This window comes from Cygnus olor, chromosome 2 (genome assembly GCF_009769625.2).
Source record: "Cygnus olor isolate bCygOlo1 chromosome 2, bCygOlo1.pri.v2, whole genome shotgun sequence".
NCBI lineage: Eukaryota > Metazoa > Chordata > Aves > Anseriformes > Anatidae > Cygnus > Cygnus olor.
Genome location: NC_049170.1, coordinates 53280063 through 53302638, shown reverse-complemented (window position 1 = coordinate 53302638; position 22576 = coordinate 53280063). Strand labels below are relative to the sequence as shown.

Sequence of the window (22576 nt, the reverse complement as noted above, 5' to 3'; positions counted from 1 at the left end):
TGCAATTAAACCGCTACAGAACCACAGGAAAAAAAAATTCAAATACAAAGTAAACGAAGGATACTTCAGAAAGCACAACGACAAAGCATTTTCCTGCCACTTACGAACACAATCAACAATGGGAAAAGCTTTTACGCCCAAGGAAAAAGGCTGTATTTAAGGCCAGTTTTGACATGAGCGAAGCTACTGAATTTGGAGCTGGGAACTCCAGTGGCCAGCTCCAGGGCAGCTGCCCTAAAAAAGGCTTTTTGGAGAACAGCAGCTAAAACGTGCTGCTGGGGCCTGGCCATCACACAAGCATGGCAATCCAAAAATAAAGGCATTTTCTCTGAAGCTTACAGATAAAGCATTCAGAAGAGAAAGTTTTCTTCTGTCCACATGTTGGAGCATATGTGGTTTTTGAATTGCTGAAAACATGTTTTCCCCCACCATCAGATTACCTAAAAAAAAGAGGGGGGGGGGAGGTCTTAATTAAACTTGTGTCAGAGATATCACCCTGAAAAAGTGGAACTTTAAGAGCCAATAAGTGAATAAAACTGGTATTCTGTATCACTTGTTTTTCCTCGGGGTTATTTATGCTCCCATAGTCCCACTTCCTCTGAAAAAAAATAAAGAAAAAAATAGAAAAAAGAAAACAAAGCTTCTGTCCCCTTAGCTCTTGACTTCGCAGCCCCTGTTGCCCAATGCTCTAGAAGTGCATTTTGTTTCAAAACAACTTTCCTAGATTTTCAGAAGGGTGTTTCCCGTCTGCAGAATCCTCTCACTTGCAAAAGGAAAAATATTTCTCTTAATAGGATACTTGACTTCTGTCTGATCAAAGAGACAATTTCTTCACTAGACCCCATGACCTCATACCATACTGCACACAAGTGCATTAGCTCGTCTCCACGACCAGACAGAAAGCTGGACAGATAAAGGGGAAAACAAGGGAATTTCTATTCCCCTCAAATGTATTTGCCACAACTCCAAACGATGCTCAGCTTCTGATGAAGTTTTTCTGCATGAGCTCATCTTCATTGCATCTGGTTTTGGAAGAAGCTCATTAAAAAAAAAAAATACAGATTTGTCTGTCAACAGACAAACTTCAGTTAGAATCTTTTTTTTTCCCTGCTCCAGACTGCTGACCTGGGACAGTTCTTCTTTGCTCACATGTGCGACAGACCGAGTGCTGATGAGACAGGCTCCCACACCTGTAGGAAGTGGGGAATTTAGGCTAAAAACTCTGCCTGACATCTAACTTCACACGGCGATACTACGGGGGGGAGGGGAGTTTCCTATAGCTGCATTAATGCAGGCTAAAAATACCCATGCTGACATGCTGTCATGTGAGAATCTCTTTGATTCCAAGAGTTTATTCAGAGCCTTCGTGTTACTTTGAACTTTTTTGTTGTTTAATATGATCATCGCTCCATTTGTCATCATATGACAAGAGCAGACAATTACACAAGCTGAAGATATGTCTGCCAGTCATAGCATGCCATCTTGCTGCTGTCAAGCAAAGAGATGTGCCTCTACACACCTCTAGATTGAGTTCATTAAACCAGCCTGCAGGATATCCCTCAGTAATGACACAGATGAAAGACCAAATTAAAATTGCTTAATTCAGATATACAATCTCCAGCATTTTCCACCTTGCAGTCTAACTGGTTAAGCCGCATGTTTGAATAAGCCGTCCTCGCACAGAAGCGGCTCTAATTCTCCACTTCCATCACTTTTAATTAAAACATCTAAAAGATTTTCAGTTTGTTTTGTGCTTCCCTCAGTCCTGAACGCTAGCTAAGCGGTACAGCAGAAAAGCAGCCACCGTGGCCACGTATGAACATGCTTTCTGTCAACCAAACCACAGAAAGAAGCGCTCTCCTACGTTCAAATTACTAAGAAAGGGGTGAGCACACTGGTGATGGTGGGAATCAATGAAAAAAAAAAGTGCGTTGCCTCAGAGAGCATACATGGGTGTTTTCTGTGCTCAGTACCACCTCCCAAAGGCCAATTTGTCTCCAAAGCCTTGGTGCTTAGCTAGTAACACCCCGCAACCTCCATGCTGCTCATCCCAAATCCATCTTCCCAATAGAGCATTTTGAGATATTGTTTCTGTGTGCTTCTTTAAGATTTTTTAGTAGCTTATTTTAGGAAGAAAACAGTAATGTCTTGCTACACAGTTGCTTCTCCCTTACACAAACAGGGCAGAAGAAATAGTATGCTTAAAAAGCAAGTATGTATTAACGCTGGGAGAAGTCCACAGGGAAGTAGCACCTACCTCAATTAGTAGATTGAGCCATGTTTTCAAACAAAGCCTAATTAAAATAAGCTCTTCTGAATCTCCATCAAGAGCCAATTCACCAACAAGGGGACAATTGCTTAACACAGCCTAGTATGATGAAATACATTCCAGACACTGCCGTAGCAAGCATCAGCATTAAAGCTGACAAGGGTAAAAGCATCGGCTTTCAGAGTACAAGTCTGAAGTTAAAGCCAGAATCCCGATCTCCATTACTTTCTCATTAGCGGCTTAGCATATCAGAGCGGTGGGGAATATTAATAAATAGTAATAAAAATGCTTAACTATACCTAAAACATCGCTCCTGCACTTTTCAGGACAGCTAAACCCAAGGCTTTATGTAACTACTAAAGCCTTGTCTTTACCAGCACTATTTGGCACAGCACCAGCAACCCAAAGGGCAACAGGAAACCACAAAGTTGATTTGGCTCAAAATTTGAGTTTTTCTGAAGCCCGGTTAGACAACAATACACGCTTTTAAAAAGAAATTACACTGTAGATAATTTGGTTTTGTTTGAAATAGATTCCCATGAACCAGCTCCAACTCAAGCTCACTCACAGCAGCGTGACATCGCTTCACGTAAATTTGCCAGAGATGGTAACACCTCAACACCAACACATGTAATTGCATTAGTATTTTCGATTTTTCTTCCTACTTTTCTACATAACCGAAGCCTGACGATTATCCAAAATCGATCAGGAAAGACCGAGCCCAAGTAGCAGCTTATCCACCACACCACGGGTGCACCTGAAATGGCAGCTTCATGGCTCAGCCTCACATGAACTAAAGGGCACTTTGAACTGTGCTGAATTTTTTTTGCCCCAAAACCACAAAGGCCCCACGATGCCTTCAGACAGTTTACCTCCATCCACACAATCAAAGCTAAATGACTGTAACAGAAGGAAGAACAGGACCCTGATGTTAAGGAAAGGGAGAAACCTTTTGCTAAGGAGGTGAGGGTTTTTTGTTTGTTTTGCCTTTTTTTTTTTTCCTGAAAAACATTCAGTCCATCTGCCATCGCTGTCAAGTCCACAGAAAACGTCACGCTGCGGTTTCATCGATTGAGGTTTGAAACCCAAATTTATAAACAGGAGGGATGGACCCAGCACGGAGAGCTCAGCTCCCCCAGCTCCCTGCCCCACCTCCATGAAATAGCAGAATGGTATCAGGCACTCCCAGGGAAATAAACGGCAGCTCCTGTAAATGAGGTGCAGAAAGGGGATGGAGAGAGGGCATCTGCTGCCAGGCAGGGGTTTCCTTCCACTGCTGCATGAGGCCGCAGCCCTGTGAAGGAAGGCGAGCTGCCCCCGCCCCTGACTCGAGAGCATCCTCTCTTCGCGGATTTCAACTGGGAACACGCTGCAGGCCAGCAGCTCGGCCAGCTAACGCTGGTATCACCGGCCATGCGCCAAGCGAGACACCGTTTGCCCAGCATAGGAATCTGCCCGCGTTACAGCAGCGGAGCCGAACTGAGAAAGACCACAGCTTTGCCTGGCCCATGACAAGCAGCCAGAATAAATCTCATAATCTAATTCGTGCACGGCTGTGCCTCAGCTACTCTAAACTCACGTTGTGCGACTCGCCCAGCACATGCCTGCTGAAACGCTGACAAGCAGAGAGCACGTTTGCAGCCAAACGTGCCTCCCTACAAACCGAGTTCGGCCCCTTCATTGACAATATCACCCCCCAACAAGGAAAGCAAAGGCTGTGTGGACGTTTCCACAGCACTATTTAACTCGCTTCATTTCCAAATGGAAGAGAGATAGGTCTCCAACACACAGCAAACAAATCCCCACCAGCCCATTTTTACATTCAATTTGCATAACAGATCACTGCAGCATTAGCAAAATTCCATGCTGCAAGCACATTTAATAAAATCATAGCGACAACGGCTTAACCAGCGCATTAGTTAAAATTCCTGCAATGCCTATTATCAGTGGAGTTACACGATACGGGGAACAGTGGTGTGCCCTAATGAAACCTTGTGCACGCAGCCAACAGACTGCAACAAAGACGGAAAGATCACATGAACGCTCCGAGAGAAAAAACAATTCAAGAACCAAACAGCCTCCCCCCGACCCCCAAAAAAAAGGAAAAAAAAAAAAAAGCCATTCTGGCATCATGTAAGCAAAAGACCTACTCCATGTTACATTCCTGGTGCCTCAAGCAAAGGAAGGCAGCATTGGTGCAGAAACTGTGTGTTCAGCCCCACAGTGCAGGCATGCTTTGCATTCTTAAGAGGCACCCTCTGAAACCAATCATCGTTACTCTCTAATTGGCTGGAAGGAAGCTTGTTCAAGCCTTGACAGCCAAAAGAAATACTCTGACTTCTGGGGACCATAGGAGACTGTTAGTGCAACTCATCCTGTTGACAGTTAAGAGGGGAAAAAATCTGCATTAAAGCCCTGCAATTATTTGATTGTGTTTGCTTATAATAATTAAAGTTCTAGCAGGGGAAAAAAAAAGGAAAGAAAGAAAGAAAACAAGTCAGGAGGAGAACTGAATTACTCACAACAGAACCAGGTACAGCACACAGTAATTCAGCTACGCACATTTACACGATTCAAGCCAAACGCTGTTAAAAGACTGGACTAAACTGAATAGGATCCTGAAACCGTCTTACTCCTAAAATATTTTGCTCCGAGGCAAAATATGCACAAAGTATTTTAAAGCATTAAGACTCTAATTCTGTAAACAATAATGCCTACAGCATGCGCACCGCACACTGGAATGGATTCCTCAACTTGGCCTCATCACTTATGCATCTGATGAAACAAACACTGACAGCTTTTTTGCATTTGTAAAGGCCCCACAGCAGCTGTGGTGATCCCACCATAGAGCAATGAATTAAGCCTGAAACCCAGCTGGGTCTGCACAGAAGCCTTTTTTGCACAATACAGCAAGACTATCATTGTTAACCTAGGCATTATTGTAAAATATTCTGCATTACATTAAGAACTGAGATAGAGATGCCCTGTAAAATTAGCACTAATAGGCAATTTATAACATTTAAAAATATGGATGCCACATTGATTGCTAATTGACACCAGATTTCATATTGATTGCTAATTGACATCAGATTTCATAGTTTCATTTACACACAACCACAGTGAATCAGGTAATTACAGAATATTGTTGAAGTAGGAAACAAAGTGAAATTAAGAAATAAGCCCCATTGAAGTTATAAAACAAACTTCTATAAAATGAACCTACAAACAACTAGAAGTTAAAATAACTATAAAAATTATCAATCTTGAGAGGGGAAGGAATCTGAGAGATATTGATGATGTTATTTTTCTAGTTTACAAGTGCATAAAAGTGTAGTGAGAAAAGAGTTGGGAAGTAGTTAGAAAAATTAATTTGAAAGTAATTAATTGGAAAAGAGTTCTCAGAATGCACTGTTTTAGAACTGAAACTCTAGTCTTTCTTTGCATTTAACATCCCATTTAAAAGAGGGGCCAGAGAGATCCAAATAAAGTTGTCTACAACATGTGCTACAAGGAAGACACGTGCATATATGCTGAGAACCTTCCAATCTGACCCTGGTTCATCTACAGCTGCACCACGCGACCTTGGGCAAATACTGTCAACATCTGTGCAAACTTTGTTTATAAAACAGAATATTCGGCTCATCTTGCTTGGCTATTGAAAACACTTCTGTAAGCCTGAACTATGAAAACATGCACTTTTTCCAAGAATGCACAAAGACATGGAAAAGTAGCTGCCAAGTATTGTGAAAAGCACTGAGAAGAATCCAAGGTGTATCCCAACAGCACGAAAAACTCTTCAGGCTGTCATCACAGCTTCTCAGTGTTGTGATGAAACCATTTCTCTGGGTATCACCGCAGAAATACACTTCCCAATCTCAAAGAGTACCCAGGCAGGTACTGTCTGTGGTTTGTCTTTTCCCCATTTCTCCACCTTCCAGTGGATTGATTACTCAGCCAAGTATGCAGATTTTCAGATGATGACTTCTTACAGGCTTCCAAACGGCAACTTACAGAGTAAAGGTGCTAAAGGAGCAGCAAAGAGAACTGATGAAGCATGAGAAGGATAACAAAATGTCACAAGGAGCAATCTGGAAATCAGCAGCCAGCTTAGAGATAGATGGAAGTATGGTTAGCAGAAACAGCAAGATGAAAACCGTCTTTCATTTACCATTTTTGAAACCCCTGCGTTCCTCCACAATGCAGAACTGATACAGTCAGAGAAACGAATGTCTTATTAGCAGAAACCAAAATTACAGGCAGCAACAATGACAACAACAAAACAACCTAATTCTTTTCATTTGTGGCATTGTTTCTGTTCCTGGGCCTTTAGTATTATTGGCAGGAAGAAATGAGTAGAAGGGAAGTTGAAGGAAGAGGGAGAGAGAGCAGAAGGTTAAAAAAAAATCAAGAAAAATAAGGGGGGGAATGAACTTCAGGCTCTGTGCCACATTTGGCTAAAATGAAGTAAGACCCAATTGGCAGCTTTTGAATATATGACCCTCCAAAGGCAAGTTGTCAGCTCAGTAACAGTTGAAGGAAATAAATGGACAGCTCTGTACTGTTCTGAAAGTCTTGTGTAATGAAGTTAGTTTCATCTTGGAAGATGGCCAAAAAGCATAAATCAATGAGCAACCAACCTTGTACCACTTCTGTAACAACAGTAATAGTCACCCAAACGCAAGCTGTTTATTAAGTTCTAGTAATATTTGCTCCACACCAGAAAGTTAAACTGACAATAACAAAGAGACTGGCTGTGCCAAGGGAACTTGGGCAGAGGTAACTTTTCACGAGTGATGATAAAGCAGATCTTCAGCCCAGTCCAGAAAGAGCCAGGCACGTGAGTCTTCCACAGAAAGAACAGCTAAGTTATCCATCTTCTCACCAACACAGAAGGGCTGGGACAGTTTCCTCGGATCAGTATTAGACAAGCCAGGCACTGGGAAGTACCACGGAGTGAAGCACTACAGCGTTTAGCTCGTCCCGGAGAACTTTCTCCTGCTGTGGCATAAAGCAAGTCTGAAATATGTGAAGACAGCTAAAGTTTTGCAACTGGTGACTCTGAAAGCTGATACCCGTACCTTTGAGAACCTAAAGGAAGACTCATTGAGGAAATTTTCTTCGTTTATCTCTGGGGACTTCCTGCACGAACAAACCACCAAACCGACTGAAATAAATAAATAATTAAAAGCAACGAGACTCGTACAAATGAAAGCAACCTGCGAGATACAGATTTAAAACCATGTTTCTGACAGTTTTATATTCTCTTATCTATGACAGTTTTAGGAGCCCGGATAACCAGTCTGTTACAACCAAGACTCTCTTGACTAGACGCCGTCCACAGTCAGCCAACCTTGGAGATGTTCTTGCAGCCTTTTGTCTCAAATAACGCCGGCTATTCAATCTTCTTTCTTATGTACTTAAAAATGTATAAGATATTACTTCTTGTTTCAAAGGGCTGCCTCAAGAGATCACCTATTATTTTCTTCTTTTAACTAGAATAGTTTATACATGGGCTTAACATTGTTCATTTGTGTTGAAATTAAACTACGTATTAACTCCCTCGGATTCACTGAGGATCCTTGCTTTCATTGAAGAAGGTGATCTAATCACTGAGAAAGTCAGTGGATTGGAAATTTGGAAAACTATCCTAATACCATTCTTCCACAGAATAATGAGTTTTCAAAGCTGCAGTGCTACACTGCTTTGCTTCAGCTTTGCAATATGTGAGTTCCTGATTAAAATACTGTGTCCTTCTGATGGGAAAAAAAAATATCTGGATGTTTGGGGAACATGGAATAAAGGAAGGAAGAAGTAGTGCACAATATGAAGCCATTTAAAGAAAAAGGATAACCTTTCAACCCAGATGCAACTGACTGCTTTGTGGAAACAGAAGAATGGTGATAAATCACCCATAGATAGGATAGTTAAGAGCGAGTACTAGAAAACCTTCAAAAGCCTGCCTGAACAAACATCTTCAAAATCCTCTTCCAAAGACAACAGCATAGTGAGCTGAAGTATATTCTTCCACTGTACAAGATGGAGAAGCACTTCCCTAGGAAGCCATCATGCCTGTTACTGAGGCTGTAAATCAGCTATTTCTGAAAACACGACCACGGCACTATAACAGGGGGAGAAAACCGAAGTAAAAGCAGCAAAAGTATTGCTGAGACGGCAAAAGACAGGGACGGGGGCAGTGGCAGGACCTAACTGGGAACACAGGACAAGCTATCCCCGCCGTGAGCAGGACTCCGACCACGGATACACATCCCTGCCATTTTTCTCACATTATACTAACCTCGGTTTCACAAACTGTGCTGGAGGGCAGGTGAGCTCTCCAGGGCTGAGCACGCTAGGCTCATGCTTCCCTGACAAAGTCCCAGATGTAGCTGCAGTCATGCTTGTAGCGTGCAGGTGATTAAAATGACAACTCTTTGAAGTGCCCCTGAAAAGAGCACATGGGAAGGAGACGGATTCTGCAGAGCTGATAACCAGGAGGTACCTCGGTCAGTACCACAGAGCTACACACAGTCATGCAAGCTGGACGGGGACACAAGGAGGACAGAAGGAAAGAACCAAAGGCAAGTTCAGAAAAAAATCCTTTTTTTTTTTTTTTTTTTTAATTTCAGAAAAAAAAAGAGATGACCACTTTGCTGGGAATCCCTGTGGTCAACTCGCCGCTATTCTGTAGGGGAAAACTGGACATGTATGGACAGGCATGCATGCAGGAACACCGCTCCTCATCCCCTTTGGAGCGGGAAGCAAACCCTAGCAGGAACGGCCCGAACAGTCATTAGGCACCAAGGGTTATTATGCATTAACAGATGGGCTGTCTGTACGGGGAGAAAACGCCAGACTCATCCCTGGCAGGATCTGAGACAAGTTGGTAAAGAAAAGAAATAATAGTTTATCCCTTCGTTCTCCTCCATCCAAATTAGCGAACCAGTAATTTCCAAAATGCCCACAGGGAATTAATTTTACTGCATCCTTGACTGCAAGAGTAATGGGCTTAAAATGACACCACAAAAGGAAGAGGAATCAACAAGGATATAAGAAAAGATGCTTGTGATGGGGAAAAAATGATTACCTACATCATAAACACATTTTCTCCTGCTGGATGATACACCACCAGCCTTCACAGGAGCCAGTTAAAGTAGTATTATAATGAAAATCTAAGTAAGATATAAAGAAATTATATTACCCAGAAGACTTTCAGAGACCATATTTTTCTTAACAAATTTATGCTGAAAATCACATTCACGCTCTCCAGAGCAACAGGGCCTAGAAATCATTAGGACCGGTCTGCCATCCAGCCTGGAAGAAATCCGACCACTGTTAGTTATTTTGGAAGGGCGTACTCGAGGAACTTTTCAGCAGTGGAAACTGTGCACCGATTTATATGGCTTGTCAGTTTTGTCACATAACGCTGCTCTTGACTGAAGGAACATGTATATCAATGTTTTATAAATAAAAGCTTTAATGTATATGAATTATGAAATTAGCTTTTCCTGAATGCTCACATCAGCAGGAATTGATTTCCCAAAAGTTCATACAGGCACTGTAAAAAGGGATAAGCAGGGCCACGTTCTACTTTTCCTCCACAGTATTTGCCCAGATGTGCATTACAGTTTGCTGAGCCTTGCATAATGTAAGCAAGCAGCCAGCATTTTCCATAGCCAGCGCTTAAATTGTGCACACAGGCTCGAGAGACAAGTAGAGACAGTGCAATCCCTCCCCTTCCCAAGTATTTCCTATGGAGCTGCCCCCAGAACGAACTGCAGGAACGGCTCCATGCCTCCCCCTTTGGCCCTCAGGAAAAGCAAAAAGTTACTGCGACAACAGCTCGCCTCGTTTTCTTGCAAAGAGGTGGCAACAACTTCATTAAGAGCTGATGTCCTCAGACAGCAACATGGATAAAGAAGCCCACTCAGAGAAATACACACAAGTGAGAGAAAGAAAAGCATGGGACTAAAAACAAAACAACAAAAAAATAGAAGGATAAAAAAACACTGGTACTATACGCATGTGTACATTGTAATGAAGATAAGAGTAACAAAAGAAAAGAACAGTGATTGCATTTAAAGGAAATATTAAGAGAAGACACTGGAAAAGAAAAAGAAACTGTTCACACACACAAATCGAACAGTCAAGACTACATCCAGTAAAGCCACGAAAACCATTAAATGGCTATCACCCTCTTTTAAAAAAAAAAAAAAAAAAGCTAGCATTCCTGCCTGCAAATACTTAGACACTCTCTTAAACAGGAATGGCAAAATCTCGAGTCCAGAGAAGCACTTCGGCATGTGCTTAACTCGCAAGCTCCAAGTACTTCAATTGACGTCAGTAAGAGTATTCATGTATTTGAGACAGGCACGTGCTGCAGTGCCTTGCCAGATCGAAACCGAGGGTGCAGTTCCACACATGTGTTCCTAAACCACAGCAAAGCCAAAGGGGGGCTTTGTGCCCCACCATCCCCTGAACTGTGCCACTAAAGAGCCTTGGCAGGCTTGCAATAAAACCACGTCATTTAAAGACGAGGAGAGGGAGAGAAAGGAAGAGAATAAAGGCATAATTACTTTTTAAGCCAGATAATTTCGGTGACTGTGTTTCATATGAAGCTCTGTAGTTATACTGGTAGGGGCGAAACACGCTGAGAACTGTATCACACAGGAAAGATCAGTAAAGTCACCAGCGCTGGCTTCAGTGGTGAGAAAAAGACATGTGATGCCACATCCTGATGTACCTACAGTTAAAGGAGACCTTGTTTTTTGTAGCTTCTCGATTTGGCATGGTTTGGCCTTCTCACACTACTAGGGAACTCGGGGCAAAATACATAATTAGCATGTCAGTTCTCCTGCGCATTCAATAGACTTTTTAACAAGAGAAGCTATCAGAACTTGCTCTGCAGTGGTAAAGCTAAGAAAGCCATGGGAAATTTCCGGAGGAGCTCCCTCTGTAAGCAGGTCTTTGTTGTAGGAAGTAGAAGGGTGCAGCGGCTTCACTTCCATGGGGCACCACACGTGTCATGTGTGCGTCTGCGTTCACATGTGTATTCAAAGGCAACCCAAAAGCAAGTACTGTCCCACAAAGAATTCCATTCAGGATGAGTGCTGCTTCTTCTACCACATTTAACGGTGGGTGGAACTCAGCTTCCAGCAGCACAGCTATATGTTTTATTTTCTTCCTCTTTTTTCTTACGCTGTTCAAGTTTTAAATCGGTCAAATCCTACCTAAGCAAGCATAACATGCAACAACAGCGGTACATTTTTGACCCTTTTCTAACATATTTTAACACTTTGGGAATTATTATGGCACTACCATGACCACATGCCCAAACATCTTCAGCTTCATTTTCACCAGCATGGCCTAACATCGTTTCAATCTTACTTAATATTCACCAGCAGAAGGACGAGCACAGAAAAATCCATGCCTGAACAATGCTTAAAATAGACAAGGACTGCTAATTTTGTTTGCTAGGAAATAAAACGTGCACCTTGTCTCCTATTTAGTCATCGTTTCACAGCCCACTTAACCTCACGCTGCTGCTCACAGAAGCGATCCAACCACTCCCTTGCCACTCCATTTGAGTCCCTGCAACACCTTCTCCAGCCCAAGCACTTTTACAGCTACATCACGAACTGCAACATTAAGCAAATCCACATTAAAAGTCAACCGCATTTCGCCGGTTTGTTCTTAACCTGGACAAGTTCCCAACCTGCGACAGGAGCTATCGCCTGGCATAAATGCTGGCCGGCAGAAGAGAGGGGGAACAGCCAGAGGCTAAACCACTTCTTGCAGCACAGTGCTGGTTTAATGTGATCATAAAGTCACGGCATTAGGCAGATTTAGCATTTTTAGCATTAATGGCCTCCACGTTAGCGAGACTGTCACCCAAGACAACATACAAAAGCTTCACACAGGACTTTCCCAGCATGGATGGGGAGAAGAGGGGAGCAGAACAGGGCAGCTCCTCTCTACAGATACTTATTTTTGTAGGTTTTACTGGTTCAAGGCGTCACTGACAGAGTTGAAGACAGAAAAAGCCAGCTTCAAAATTATTTGCCATTAGGATGACCATTATTTCTTCCACGCCATAAATAATTCACGAGCAACAGTTACTGTAACATGCTGTAACTCCAGCTTCTAAGTAACAGGGAGCCTCTTGTCTTACAAAGTGATATTACTGTCCCCGTTGCATGTTGAACAACCAACAAAAGATTAACATTGGTAAAAGCTTTTCTAACTTAGCATAAAGGTCTCAGTAGCAGAAAAACTACCTCCTTCTTACAGTCTTGAGTTTAGTACAGCTTTTAATAAATGATTAGAGGAAATGCTATTCCAACAGATTAACTTCTGCTTTGTATCTGAAAATGAAAGGGATGTTCCCCGGTCTCAGAAAGCCAGCCCGCACGATGGCAATAGGCCATGAGAATTTCATCATTATCACCACGCACCCAGAAGGAAAACGAGTGCCTATCAAGCCAGAAAACCACATCTCGGGCGTCCATCTATGTCACCCTTCTAAGGAAAACATTCACGTTAGGGCCGGTCGTTTGGGAGGTCACCCAAACACGAACTGCATATAACATGAGCTCAGCTATCAGTCAGCTTTGCAAACAATAATAGCTAATGCTCTTTTTATTTGGCTTTGAGTTTTGTAAACTCAAAGTCTGGACCAAGTTTTGTATCACTCAAACCAAAACAGAAGCAGAGCTATTTTTTTTCAGCTCGAGTTGAGCTAAGAAGTTAATTGATCTGGCATACGTGCAGGGCTGAATATTTGTATTATAGGGTTTTCTGCATGCACGCTGCAGCTGAGAGATTTGGCTTACAACTTTGATGTACCAAAAAGAACTCAGTGGGACAAAGTCGCTGAAAGTAATAACCGTGAAATAAAAAAGGTGAGAAAGAACGAAGCATATCCCTTCTCTAAATCACCCTTACTCTGCCTAACAGGCACCTTATAAAAAGGGGGGGAAAAAAAAGAAAAAAGAAAAAAAAAAAAAAAAAAACACCACAAACATATGGTGGCAGCCTGCAGCAACTTAAAACTCTAAATGCAATTTCTAGACTATGCACTTTTGGGGCATAAAGATTTCCCGTATGAGAACAGCATAAAAAGTGATATGCTAAATGAAACAACTAATTAAAATAATGATAAGCATCTCATCAAAGCAAAACTCTGGGCAGACTCTTGCCTAAGACTCGTGGTTTCTGTCCACTTTATTAGTAGCGACCTCAAAAAATATTCCGTGTGTTGCAATGCACTCGACTTGCATGCTTTACACCTTCGAGTTCCTGTTTGTATTTCTTAAAAACACGGCTAGAAAATCATTACTCGTTGTTTCAGTGGAGTTCCCAGGGGAAACTGAACTCCTGACACTGAGGAGCCTCAAAAGCTTGCTGTCTTGGTTGGAGTCCCCAAAATGCAGCGTGACTAGCAGGATGCCTCGTGACAGACTGAGGTTTACTCAAAGCAGTAGCAGATTTTTTTATTTTTTTTTATCCAGAAGAATACAAAGCACAGTCCTCAGAGGGAAAAGAAAAGTCTCTCTTCTCCCCCAAACACAAATGTGGGAAAGGGCAGAGAAGACAGCCCTGCTCTTGTGGGCAGTGAAGGAGAAAAACGTCGAAGTGCCAGTACACAACACAGCCCAGAAATATTGGGGAGTGCATACCTCTACCCCCTCGCATAAATCTGTTTTAAATCTATTTTTAAAATAGGCACATAGCTGATTTCCATATGCACATTGTTGAAACAGCTGATAGTTGCTCCAAATTCACTCCCATTGTTCTTAATTTAAAAGCACGCACTGCTTCAGAACTAATCTGCAAGTACAGCTAAAAATGAATCGCTTGTAATATACAGTCATCCTAACTTGGCTCAGACAACGCAGTATCAAAGTGCAAAACTAAGATTAGTAGATTATGTCAGAATGAGCTCCCATAGTTTATTCTTGAACTTTACAAATATCGTTAGCCAGTCATCATAGCATGTGCGTGCCAAAACACGCTAATCTCCTGCAAGCATCGCGTCACGCAAAAGATGTCAGACCAGCAAGGCGAGCTCGAAGAACTGAAAGCAGAACGCAGGGACGCGAATACCACAAGCCCTCCTGGAGCACTGCAGCACGCCACACTTTCTCAACTCGGTTCTTTTTATTTGCATTTCTTCTAGCCTTTAGGAAGTAAAAGCAACGCAGTGGCAGCCACAGATCCAGGGCTGCATTTCTGCAGAGCAAATCAAGGGAAGAACCGGCCAGAAAAGACCTCAGTACAGGTTTACCATTTTCTTCTAATTGCATTTTTTAATCGCACAAATGAGCTCCTTTTCACGTCTGATTGAAGGAGGCTTTGTTCCCCCAGATAAATTTGCGGGATATGGCTTCTGACACCTCAGTCTGGGATGCGACATTTGCTGCAGAAATGCTGGAACGGTTTAAGATGCCACTCTTCCGTACGTGAACCGGTGGAACGATTTCCACGTGAGCGTTTTTTTTTTTTTCTTTGCTCCTGTGCTCAGCCAAGCTGGTGCATCTGAAGAGCTTCCCGCAGCAGCATAAATTAAGCTGATAAACTTTGCACAGGAGCAGATGGGGAACACTCGCACGATCCGTCTGCTCGCGGACCAGGGAGCCGCAGCCTGGAGCCCAGAGCCCCGAGACGCGGCTTTAGGCACGGCAACACACGGCCACTGACTGCGGCCACTCTCCTACGGCAAGTTTGGCAGCGGCATTTCACATCTTTGGACCCTGCGTCTGCATAAAGAAGTGACTGACGAACAAAAAGCACACACGGAAGGGAAGGAGAGCCAGAGTATTTTCAAACAAGTCCTCCTCACGCCTGTAATTAAAGGGCTTACTCCTTTCCCACAGCCCACTGCTGGACATACCAGGCCTCTGCCGGCTTGCCGAAGGAACAACATCAGAACAGGATGTCATTACACGAGGGAAAGTGTGAAACCCGAGCAAGTGAAACGACAAATGGTTTAAAACCTTGCACCTACTGATTCATTGAGAAAATGTTTCTGCGACAGGCTGCAAGAAACCCACCCCAACAAATGAAAGCCTAGAGTTCCCAAATAAAACCTCCCCGTTAAAAACCAACACGGACCACATCCAATATTCCCACTAGTAGCGAGCCAGCAAAACAACCCATCAAAGATCTAAGAGAACACCAAATACATTTTGGCAAGCGTATTATTTCCTGTATCTGAATTTCAGCACCAAGCACTCGTCACATGCTAGACCTGAATTTTACAAGCATTTTGCAGCTTTTAACTTTTCTAGTGGCTTCCTACTACTTAAGAATGCCCTAAATAAAAAATGGTAGTAAGTGCAAAAAGTATATGCGTATCATATCCCATTTTCTACTTTACTTTTTACTTATACTCCAGGTATCTCTTATCCTTTTCTCTAAAGAAAGCCCTAACAACAGGTTAAGGGGCCTTGCATTGAAGGTTAAGAGCTAAATCGTTAAAGCCGTTCACTTTTGGCCAGCAGAATAGGGACATTCAGGGCCATCAACATCAGGAAACATTTAAGGGAAGTTCAGGTTTGGCAACACTAAAATTTGCATTATTAGACTTGAAAGTTAATGTCCCGTTAATCTTACACAGAGGCAGTCAAATCCATCAGCACTATTGTTTTCAGACTGTCTGCCCACTACAGCAAACAATGCATCATTTACACTTGGTTTACATTTATAGTTGGGAAGAAAGCCATGCAAAGGACTAGGGGGAAAAAACAGAATGTTTAAAATGCAAATTTGGATTTTGCAGCAATGCATGTATTCCTCTGCAAATTCCACATTTGTTAAATCACACAAAAGCTGAGTGTTGTAATAAAAAAAAATAGTAATAATAAATGTCTCTGCTTTTCCCTTCCCTACATTAAAATTACCTTTAAGCCTTCCTTTCACTCGAATACTGCAAACTATAAACTTTAGAAATGAAAGCAGCTGGTGTTTCCCCCCTCCATCCCCAAGTTCAAGTTGATTGAATTCAGTCACCATACAATATAAAAGGGAAAGAAAAGAAAAAAAAAAAAAAAGCATTTTCCTCCTCCTCAAGAACTTTCAGTTATGTTCAAAATAGGAAATATCCTAGTTTGAAATGGGCATAAACAAAATACGAATTTTAAACCTGGAGTCTCTTTAGCTTCAGTCTATGAGATTTTAAGTGACCTACTTTATGTAATACTCCCACAGCTGAGTCATCACAGTATCAACTGGTCTCTATCAGCTGCAGGGTGTGATCATCACTTTAAAAAAAAATCAAGTATCCATGCTGAAATACAACTTTTTTCTTTTTTTTTAATTCTGTTAAAAATACACTGGTAATCTCACAGTCCAGAACATAATGGGGGGGGGGGGGGGGGGGGGGGGGGGGAAGCCTTGAAGAAAGTTTGAACCACATCAAGTAGTCTCTGTATAGCAGATGCCATGCCTAATAGCAAGCGCCTGTAAGCTACACGACAAAATATTGGACCAGGCTGCAGAAACAATGATTAGTTCCTTCTCTGCCACTGTTACAGTACGTAGCTTCAGGCAAGTAATTTGGACTTCTTTCTGTTTCATCAAACAATAAAATGGAGGGAATGCTACTACATTAGAAAATGAGCTGACGTTTATACCACCCTTTAACATGCATAACATTAACAGTTATTTTACATCTACAGAAAAGGAAGGGGTAATATATTTTTAATACTGGCTTAGTAGGCCTCATAAGAGAAGGTGAGAGTGCTTAATGAACATTAGAAACTCTTCACAGGGGCCTTGATTCATTATAATTCATTCTGGACAGCATCCTACGCAGAATTCTGGCTCACAGTCTGTTGGAGTGAACGGGAGTCCATTAGTATCTCAGTGCAAGGCATTTGTTGATAGCAAGAAGTAAATATTCATTAAAAAAAAAAGATTGGAATTACTAGTTTCTAGTTACGTGCCGTCATGCCACTCAGCATAAAGCTGCAGTCTCAACAGACCAGGAGGAGGTTAAGAGGAATGCAAACTCTCAAGAGAGGCTAGCATCCATACACTAGTTGCCTAAGTTATGTATACAAAAAAAAAAAAAAAAAAAAGGAGCTCAGCACACTACATTGCTGGAACAGGTACAACGCTGGAACTGTCACCACCAGCCTGAAAAAGACCCAGCACAAGAAAGCTCCAGAAGGCTACCCGAAATAAAACGCAAGGCACACTGAATCATACCACCCCTGCCGTCACCCAGCAGCGGCTTTACATGATGTCTTGTAGGAGCTGGCCCTACTCACAACGCCCCTCAGCGCGGGGCAGGGAAACGGGGTGCCGGGGGGTGAGAAATGAGGGAACCCCACTGTGCACTAGGCAAGGCCAGGCAACGGGGTGAGTCTGAAGCCGTGGGGTGCACAAAATGTCCCCTCCCCAGGGGGTGCTGCTGTCACCATTCCCCCGGCTCCCTGGGGTGCCTCAGCACCAGGGCCTGAGCACCCACAGGGCCTCGCTCGCGTGCCCGACCCCATGGCAGCGCTGCAGGGCGGCCGCCGGGTTTCACGACAGGCACAACCAACGAGGCAGTCTCTGGCCTGCTGCTCGCAGCGACCTCAAAGGCATCGTTGGGAGGGATTTTAACACACACAACGCTTCGAGGCGCCACTACTAACGGGGGGGGGGGAGGCTCTCCGCAGGCCGTCCTGAGGGGACCCACGTCCCCTCACGGCACCTCCGCGGGGAGGAGGAGGTGTCACGCGAGGCGATGGCAGTGACGTTGCTCCTTAATCGCGTTTCACCATCTGCTACCCTGGCAGAGCTGTGCAGGTATTTTGGGACAGCGATCCAGACCCGATACACCAAGACCTGAACCGGGAAGAAGAGAAGACGTGCTCTCCGACAGCACGAAAATAGGCAGAAAAACACACACCTGTGAAATTACGCTCGAGACTTCAAAGGTTTTCATTTAAGAACTATTAATTCCAAGCGCATACTGAATGCAGTCTGGCTTCTCGGGCGATGCTTTACAAAGCTGTCAGTTTTCTGAGGCTTGAGCCAAAAGGCAATATTTGATATGTAAAGATGTTTGAGAAGGAGGAGGATAAAGTGAGAAGCAAGATTTGAATGAGTCAGCCATAGCTCTTTTAAAAATTAAGCAATAGCGTTTTTAAAGAGCGGGTGGGGGGGAAGATGCATATGCAGATTTCCTCATTCCTGGGTTATCAGTTGTGAAGATAATGCAAAGTTTTGGGGAACTTTTAATTACCGCTACTCACGAAGCAGCGAGTGGAGCCACACGACAGCTGCCCACGGCACGCGGGCTTCACCCCATTGTTCTCGTTACCTTTTAGCTTCAGAACTCGTTTCAAGAGCGCTGGAAAGCAAAAAGCCCGAGCAGGCTTTGCTCAAGAGCAAGACGGCGGCCTGCAGCTACCCAAATGTCCCGACGATGGGGATGTGCCACCGAGGCGGGATGTTGTTTTGGAGGAGCCGGAGGGGACTGCTCGCCCCAGAACTGGAGCACCAGGGGGCTGTCATGTGTGGGTACCCCCATCTACCCCACTCGGTGCTGTCTCCATGCAGTGCCAGGTGAACTGTTGTCGTGCTCCATGGCCCCCACACAGCTCCCAACTCCCAGCAGCCCACCTCCCCTCCCCGGCCATCCCGTGGGGCTTCTGTGCTGAGCCCCAGGGGGTGCGAGACCAAAGGATATATAGTGCCCCACGGGGATATGGTTTAGGGAGGGGGCCAGCCTGTCCCTGGGGAAGGTGGACTGGGGGTGTGGGAGGGTTGGTGGGCTGGCTACACCTTCCTCTGGGTGGGCAGACAACAACAGGCATGGCACGGCACGGCACGGCCAGGGGGAAGGCGCCACGCGTGTCACGCCAAGCAAGGCAGGCATGAGACCAGGCGGGGCGGGGGCTGCTGGCACCATGGCCCCCTCACCGCAACCAGCCGTGCCGTGCCGTGCCATGACATAGCATACCATGCCGTGCCGTGCCATACCACGCCACGCCACGCCACCCCACACCTGCCCACCTGGGGCCGCCCCCCCCCCCCCCCGCCCCGCTCTTAGCCCCGGGGCCTCCCCCCGCCCCCGCCCCGCCTGTGACGTCACGCGCGGGCCGAGGCGGCGGAGCGCTCGCACGGCGCGCAGGCCCTTCCCTTTGTGACGTCACGGGCGCGGGGCGAACCTGGCCGGGCGGCGGCGGCGCGGTGGCGGCGGTGTCGGTGTCCGGCGGGGCTCCCGGCGCGGCCCCGGATACCTGTTGCTGCCGGAGGGCCCCGGCGCCGCCGTGAAGGCCGGGGGGGGGGGGGGGGAAGGGGGGGAGGAAAAAGCAATAGTAAAAGAAGAACGATAAGGATAAGGCGAAATGAAATGATGATACGGAATAAAATGGGATAAAAAAAAATAAAAATTAGGAAAAAAAAAAGAAAACGGGGGGGGGCGAAGTTGCATCGCGGGAGCACGCCTGCGGCGCGCCGTCCCCGTGTCCTGCCCCGGCATTGTCCGCCCCCGCCGGGCCGGGGGAGTTTGGGGCGAACCCTCCTTTATCCCCCTCCCCAGCCCCGTTCGCACCGCGGTGTCCCCTCCCCTAAAGCCGGGCGCCGCTTTTGTCTGGGCGCCCCCCGCGCCTCGGGGCAGAGTTTCCCCCCCGCACGCCCGATCCCGTAGCTGCAGCCCGGCGGCTCCGGGCTCCCCGTCCCTCTGCAATGCGGATGTATTTTAATTCCAAAAGCCGGCCCCGGGGTGCCCGGCTGCCGCCTAGCACCACGTCCCCCCCCCTCCCTTCCCCGCAGCGCCCGGCGGGGGGTCCAGAACCCACCCACCCATCCCCCTTATTTATATTTTTTTTCCTTTTTTTTTTTTTTTTTTTTTAATTTTTGGGAATGCACAGAACAGCAGCAGGGGGAAGTGTCCCGAAGGTCACCCGCCCTGCACGGAAACGCACGTACGGCCCCCGCCGACAACCACGGGCGCCGGCGACACGTACGATATAAACTGCAACTTTTAAAGCGTCGCAGCAAACACACCCTAAAGCGACTGTGTCTGTGTGTGTCTGTGTGTCCCCCCGCCCCAAAACGCCACGCCGAAACGCAGGATTTTTCCAACGTGCAGATAAAAATCGCGATTCGGTCTGCTGCGTATTCGCCTAATCCCCCCTCGCTTTTTTTTTTTTTTTTTTGCCTTTTTTTCCAAACGAAAAGAAAAAACTCCCCTATGCCAATCAAAACGCAACTGGAGCACGAACAAAAATCCCCCCCCCCCCCCCCCACGTCCACGCACATTTCTCCCCTTTAAAGGAGCAGACAATCGCGAGGGATCGGCCGGATTAAAAATAAATAAATTAAAAAAAAAAAAATGAAGCAGAAGCGGAGAGCCCGGGCTGCGGCTCCTTCTCCCAAATATTTTTCTCCGAGCCATTTTCCCGTGTGGCACGGCACGGCACGGCACGGCCACCGGCCGCAAGTTGCAGCAGGCTCCGGGCTGGAGCACCCATGGGTGGCCGGGAGAAGCCGGCGGCACGGCGCTGGCAGCCGCCGTCTCGTTGCATCCCCCCCGCGGCAGCCCCCCGAGCTCCCCGCCTTTCATCGAAAACTAGATGATGATTGTGTCATTTGAGGTCAATACATTTGTTCAGCGGGGGAACCGCGAGGCACAGGCTGGTTTTATAACCCGGCTGGATGGAAGGCTTCCCCGGGAAAAGGGGGCCTCTGAAACTCCCCCACCACACCACAGGGAAAAAAAAAGAGAGAAAACAACAACAACAACGCACAAAACCCCAAACAAATCCAGCATTACATTTCTTTTAAAAACCGTATAGCCGCAGAATTAGCTATAAACTTGACATTCACTGCCATTTCCTAAAATTGGGAGTCAAATGATATATGTTATGACCACTTACGTATTTCTTTTGAATTATATTCCTCTTGGGTCTTTCTTTGCTCATTCTGGTATCCAAATTCTGATTGCAAAAGGGGACAATTGCTTCATGAATTAAAGCCGCGACAATTAAAAAAAAAAATACCGAAAAATCCTGGGGGGGAGGGGGTTGTTTGTAGTGGTATCTTGTAATCCGACTTTTCTTTCCTCACAATGTGATTCTCCTAGCAATAAATCCGAGGTATGGGGGACGAAAAAAAAAAAAAAAAAAAAGACGAATGCGAAGGAAACAAACAAAAAAAAAATTCACTTTAGTGAAACATTATAATGGAAAATTTCCCCCTAAACACAAAAAACGACGCCCTCGATATCCCCTTTTTTCCTTCTCGAGCCACCTAAGCGATCTGCAGGTCCTTAGTGTCAGAGCCGTAGTTACATCTTGGAAAAGGAAAGGGACTGAAGGGAGAAGATAAATAACAAAAATGTTGGAAGTCACGTTGGCGCTGCTGCAGCAGGGAAAAGCAGCAGAGACAACTCCAGCAGCAGCAGCAGCAGCAGCAGCAGCACCAGCAGCAGCTCCAGCAGCAGCAGCAGCAGCAGCAGTGAGGGCTGCACGCACTGTGTGTGTCTCTGCTCCTCCAGCTCCCCCCTAACCAATGAGAACAGCTCTCCGCCAGCAACTTTAAATGGACCTGGGCTGCCTCTTTTTTTTTTTTTTTTTATAATATATATGTCTGCGTGTGTGTGTGCGCGCGTGTATATAGATATATATACAACACACAGGCACACGCACACACAGCCGGGCACCGCTTAGGGCATGCCCACAACTCCCAACCCGCACGCCAGCCGCAGCACCCGGCCCAAGGTCGCCGCTGCGAGCCCTGGGGGGGACTTTGGCGACGGTCCCTCAGCGCGCAGCACGCTCGGCCTCGCCGCTCTGCCCTGCCCCCTCCCCTCCCCTCCCCTCCCCTCCCCGCCCCGCTGCCGCCGCCGCCTCCTCTCCTTTCCGCTCCGGCCCTGCGCCCGTCCCCCGGGCTCGGCCGTGCGCCGGGGCCCGCCGGTCGCTGGCAGCACCTGGCCTGGCCGCGGGGCTCCGCGCAGGGCCCGGCAATTGTCCTCGCTCCGCGGGAAAGTTGTAGTTCCCTCGCCACAAAATGGCGGCGCCGGCGAACTACATCTCCCGGCGTGCCTCGCGCTCACTCCCCCCTCCGTGCACCGCCGACCATTGGCTGCTCGGCGAGGAGCAGCACCCCCCCCCCCCCCGCCGGCGGTAGGTGGTAGGGGCGGGGGCGGCGCTGAGGGAGGGGGCATGGCGCTGAGGAGGAGGAGGAGGAGGAGGAGGAGGAGGAGGGGGAAGTTTATGGCCGCAAGGAGGGGGGGGGAGGCTGCCGGCAGGGCGCCGGGATTGATGTGTCTGGGTCGGGGGAGGGAGCGACCGCACGAAACACGGTCGGCCC

At 46.1% G+C, this 22576-nt stretch overlaps 1 protein-coding gene across 3 annotated transcripts in view; it reads right to left on the bottom strand.

Annotated features, from left to right (window-relative positions):
* Positions 1–22311, bottom strand: part of JARID2 (jumonji and AT-rich interaction domain containing 2) — a 212591-nt gene extending 190280 nt beyond the window's left edge. Inside the window, exon 1 of one of the 3 annotated variants that reach the window (XM_040546393.1) lies at positions 22194–22311. Coding sequence is in view for 1 of the 3 variants with exons in the window: in XM_040546392.1 (XP_040402326.1) it covers positions 21142–21186 (45 nt within the window). In the remaining 2 variants the exon portion in view is untranslated. Of the gene's footprint in view, positions 1–4419; positions 4497–21141; positions 22069–22193 lie in introns of those variants that run through there. The other 2 variants (XM_040546392.1, XM_040546394.1) reach the window with 2 other exon arrangements.
* Between the last annotated feature and the right edge of the window lie 265 nt (positions 22312–22576).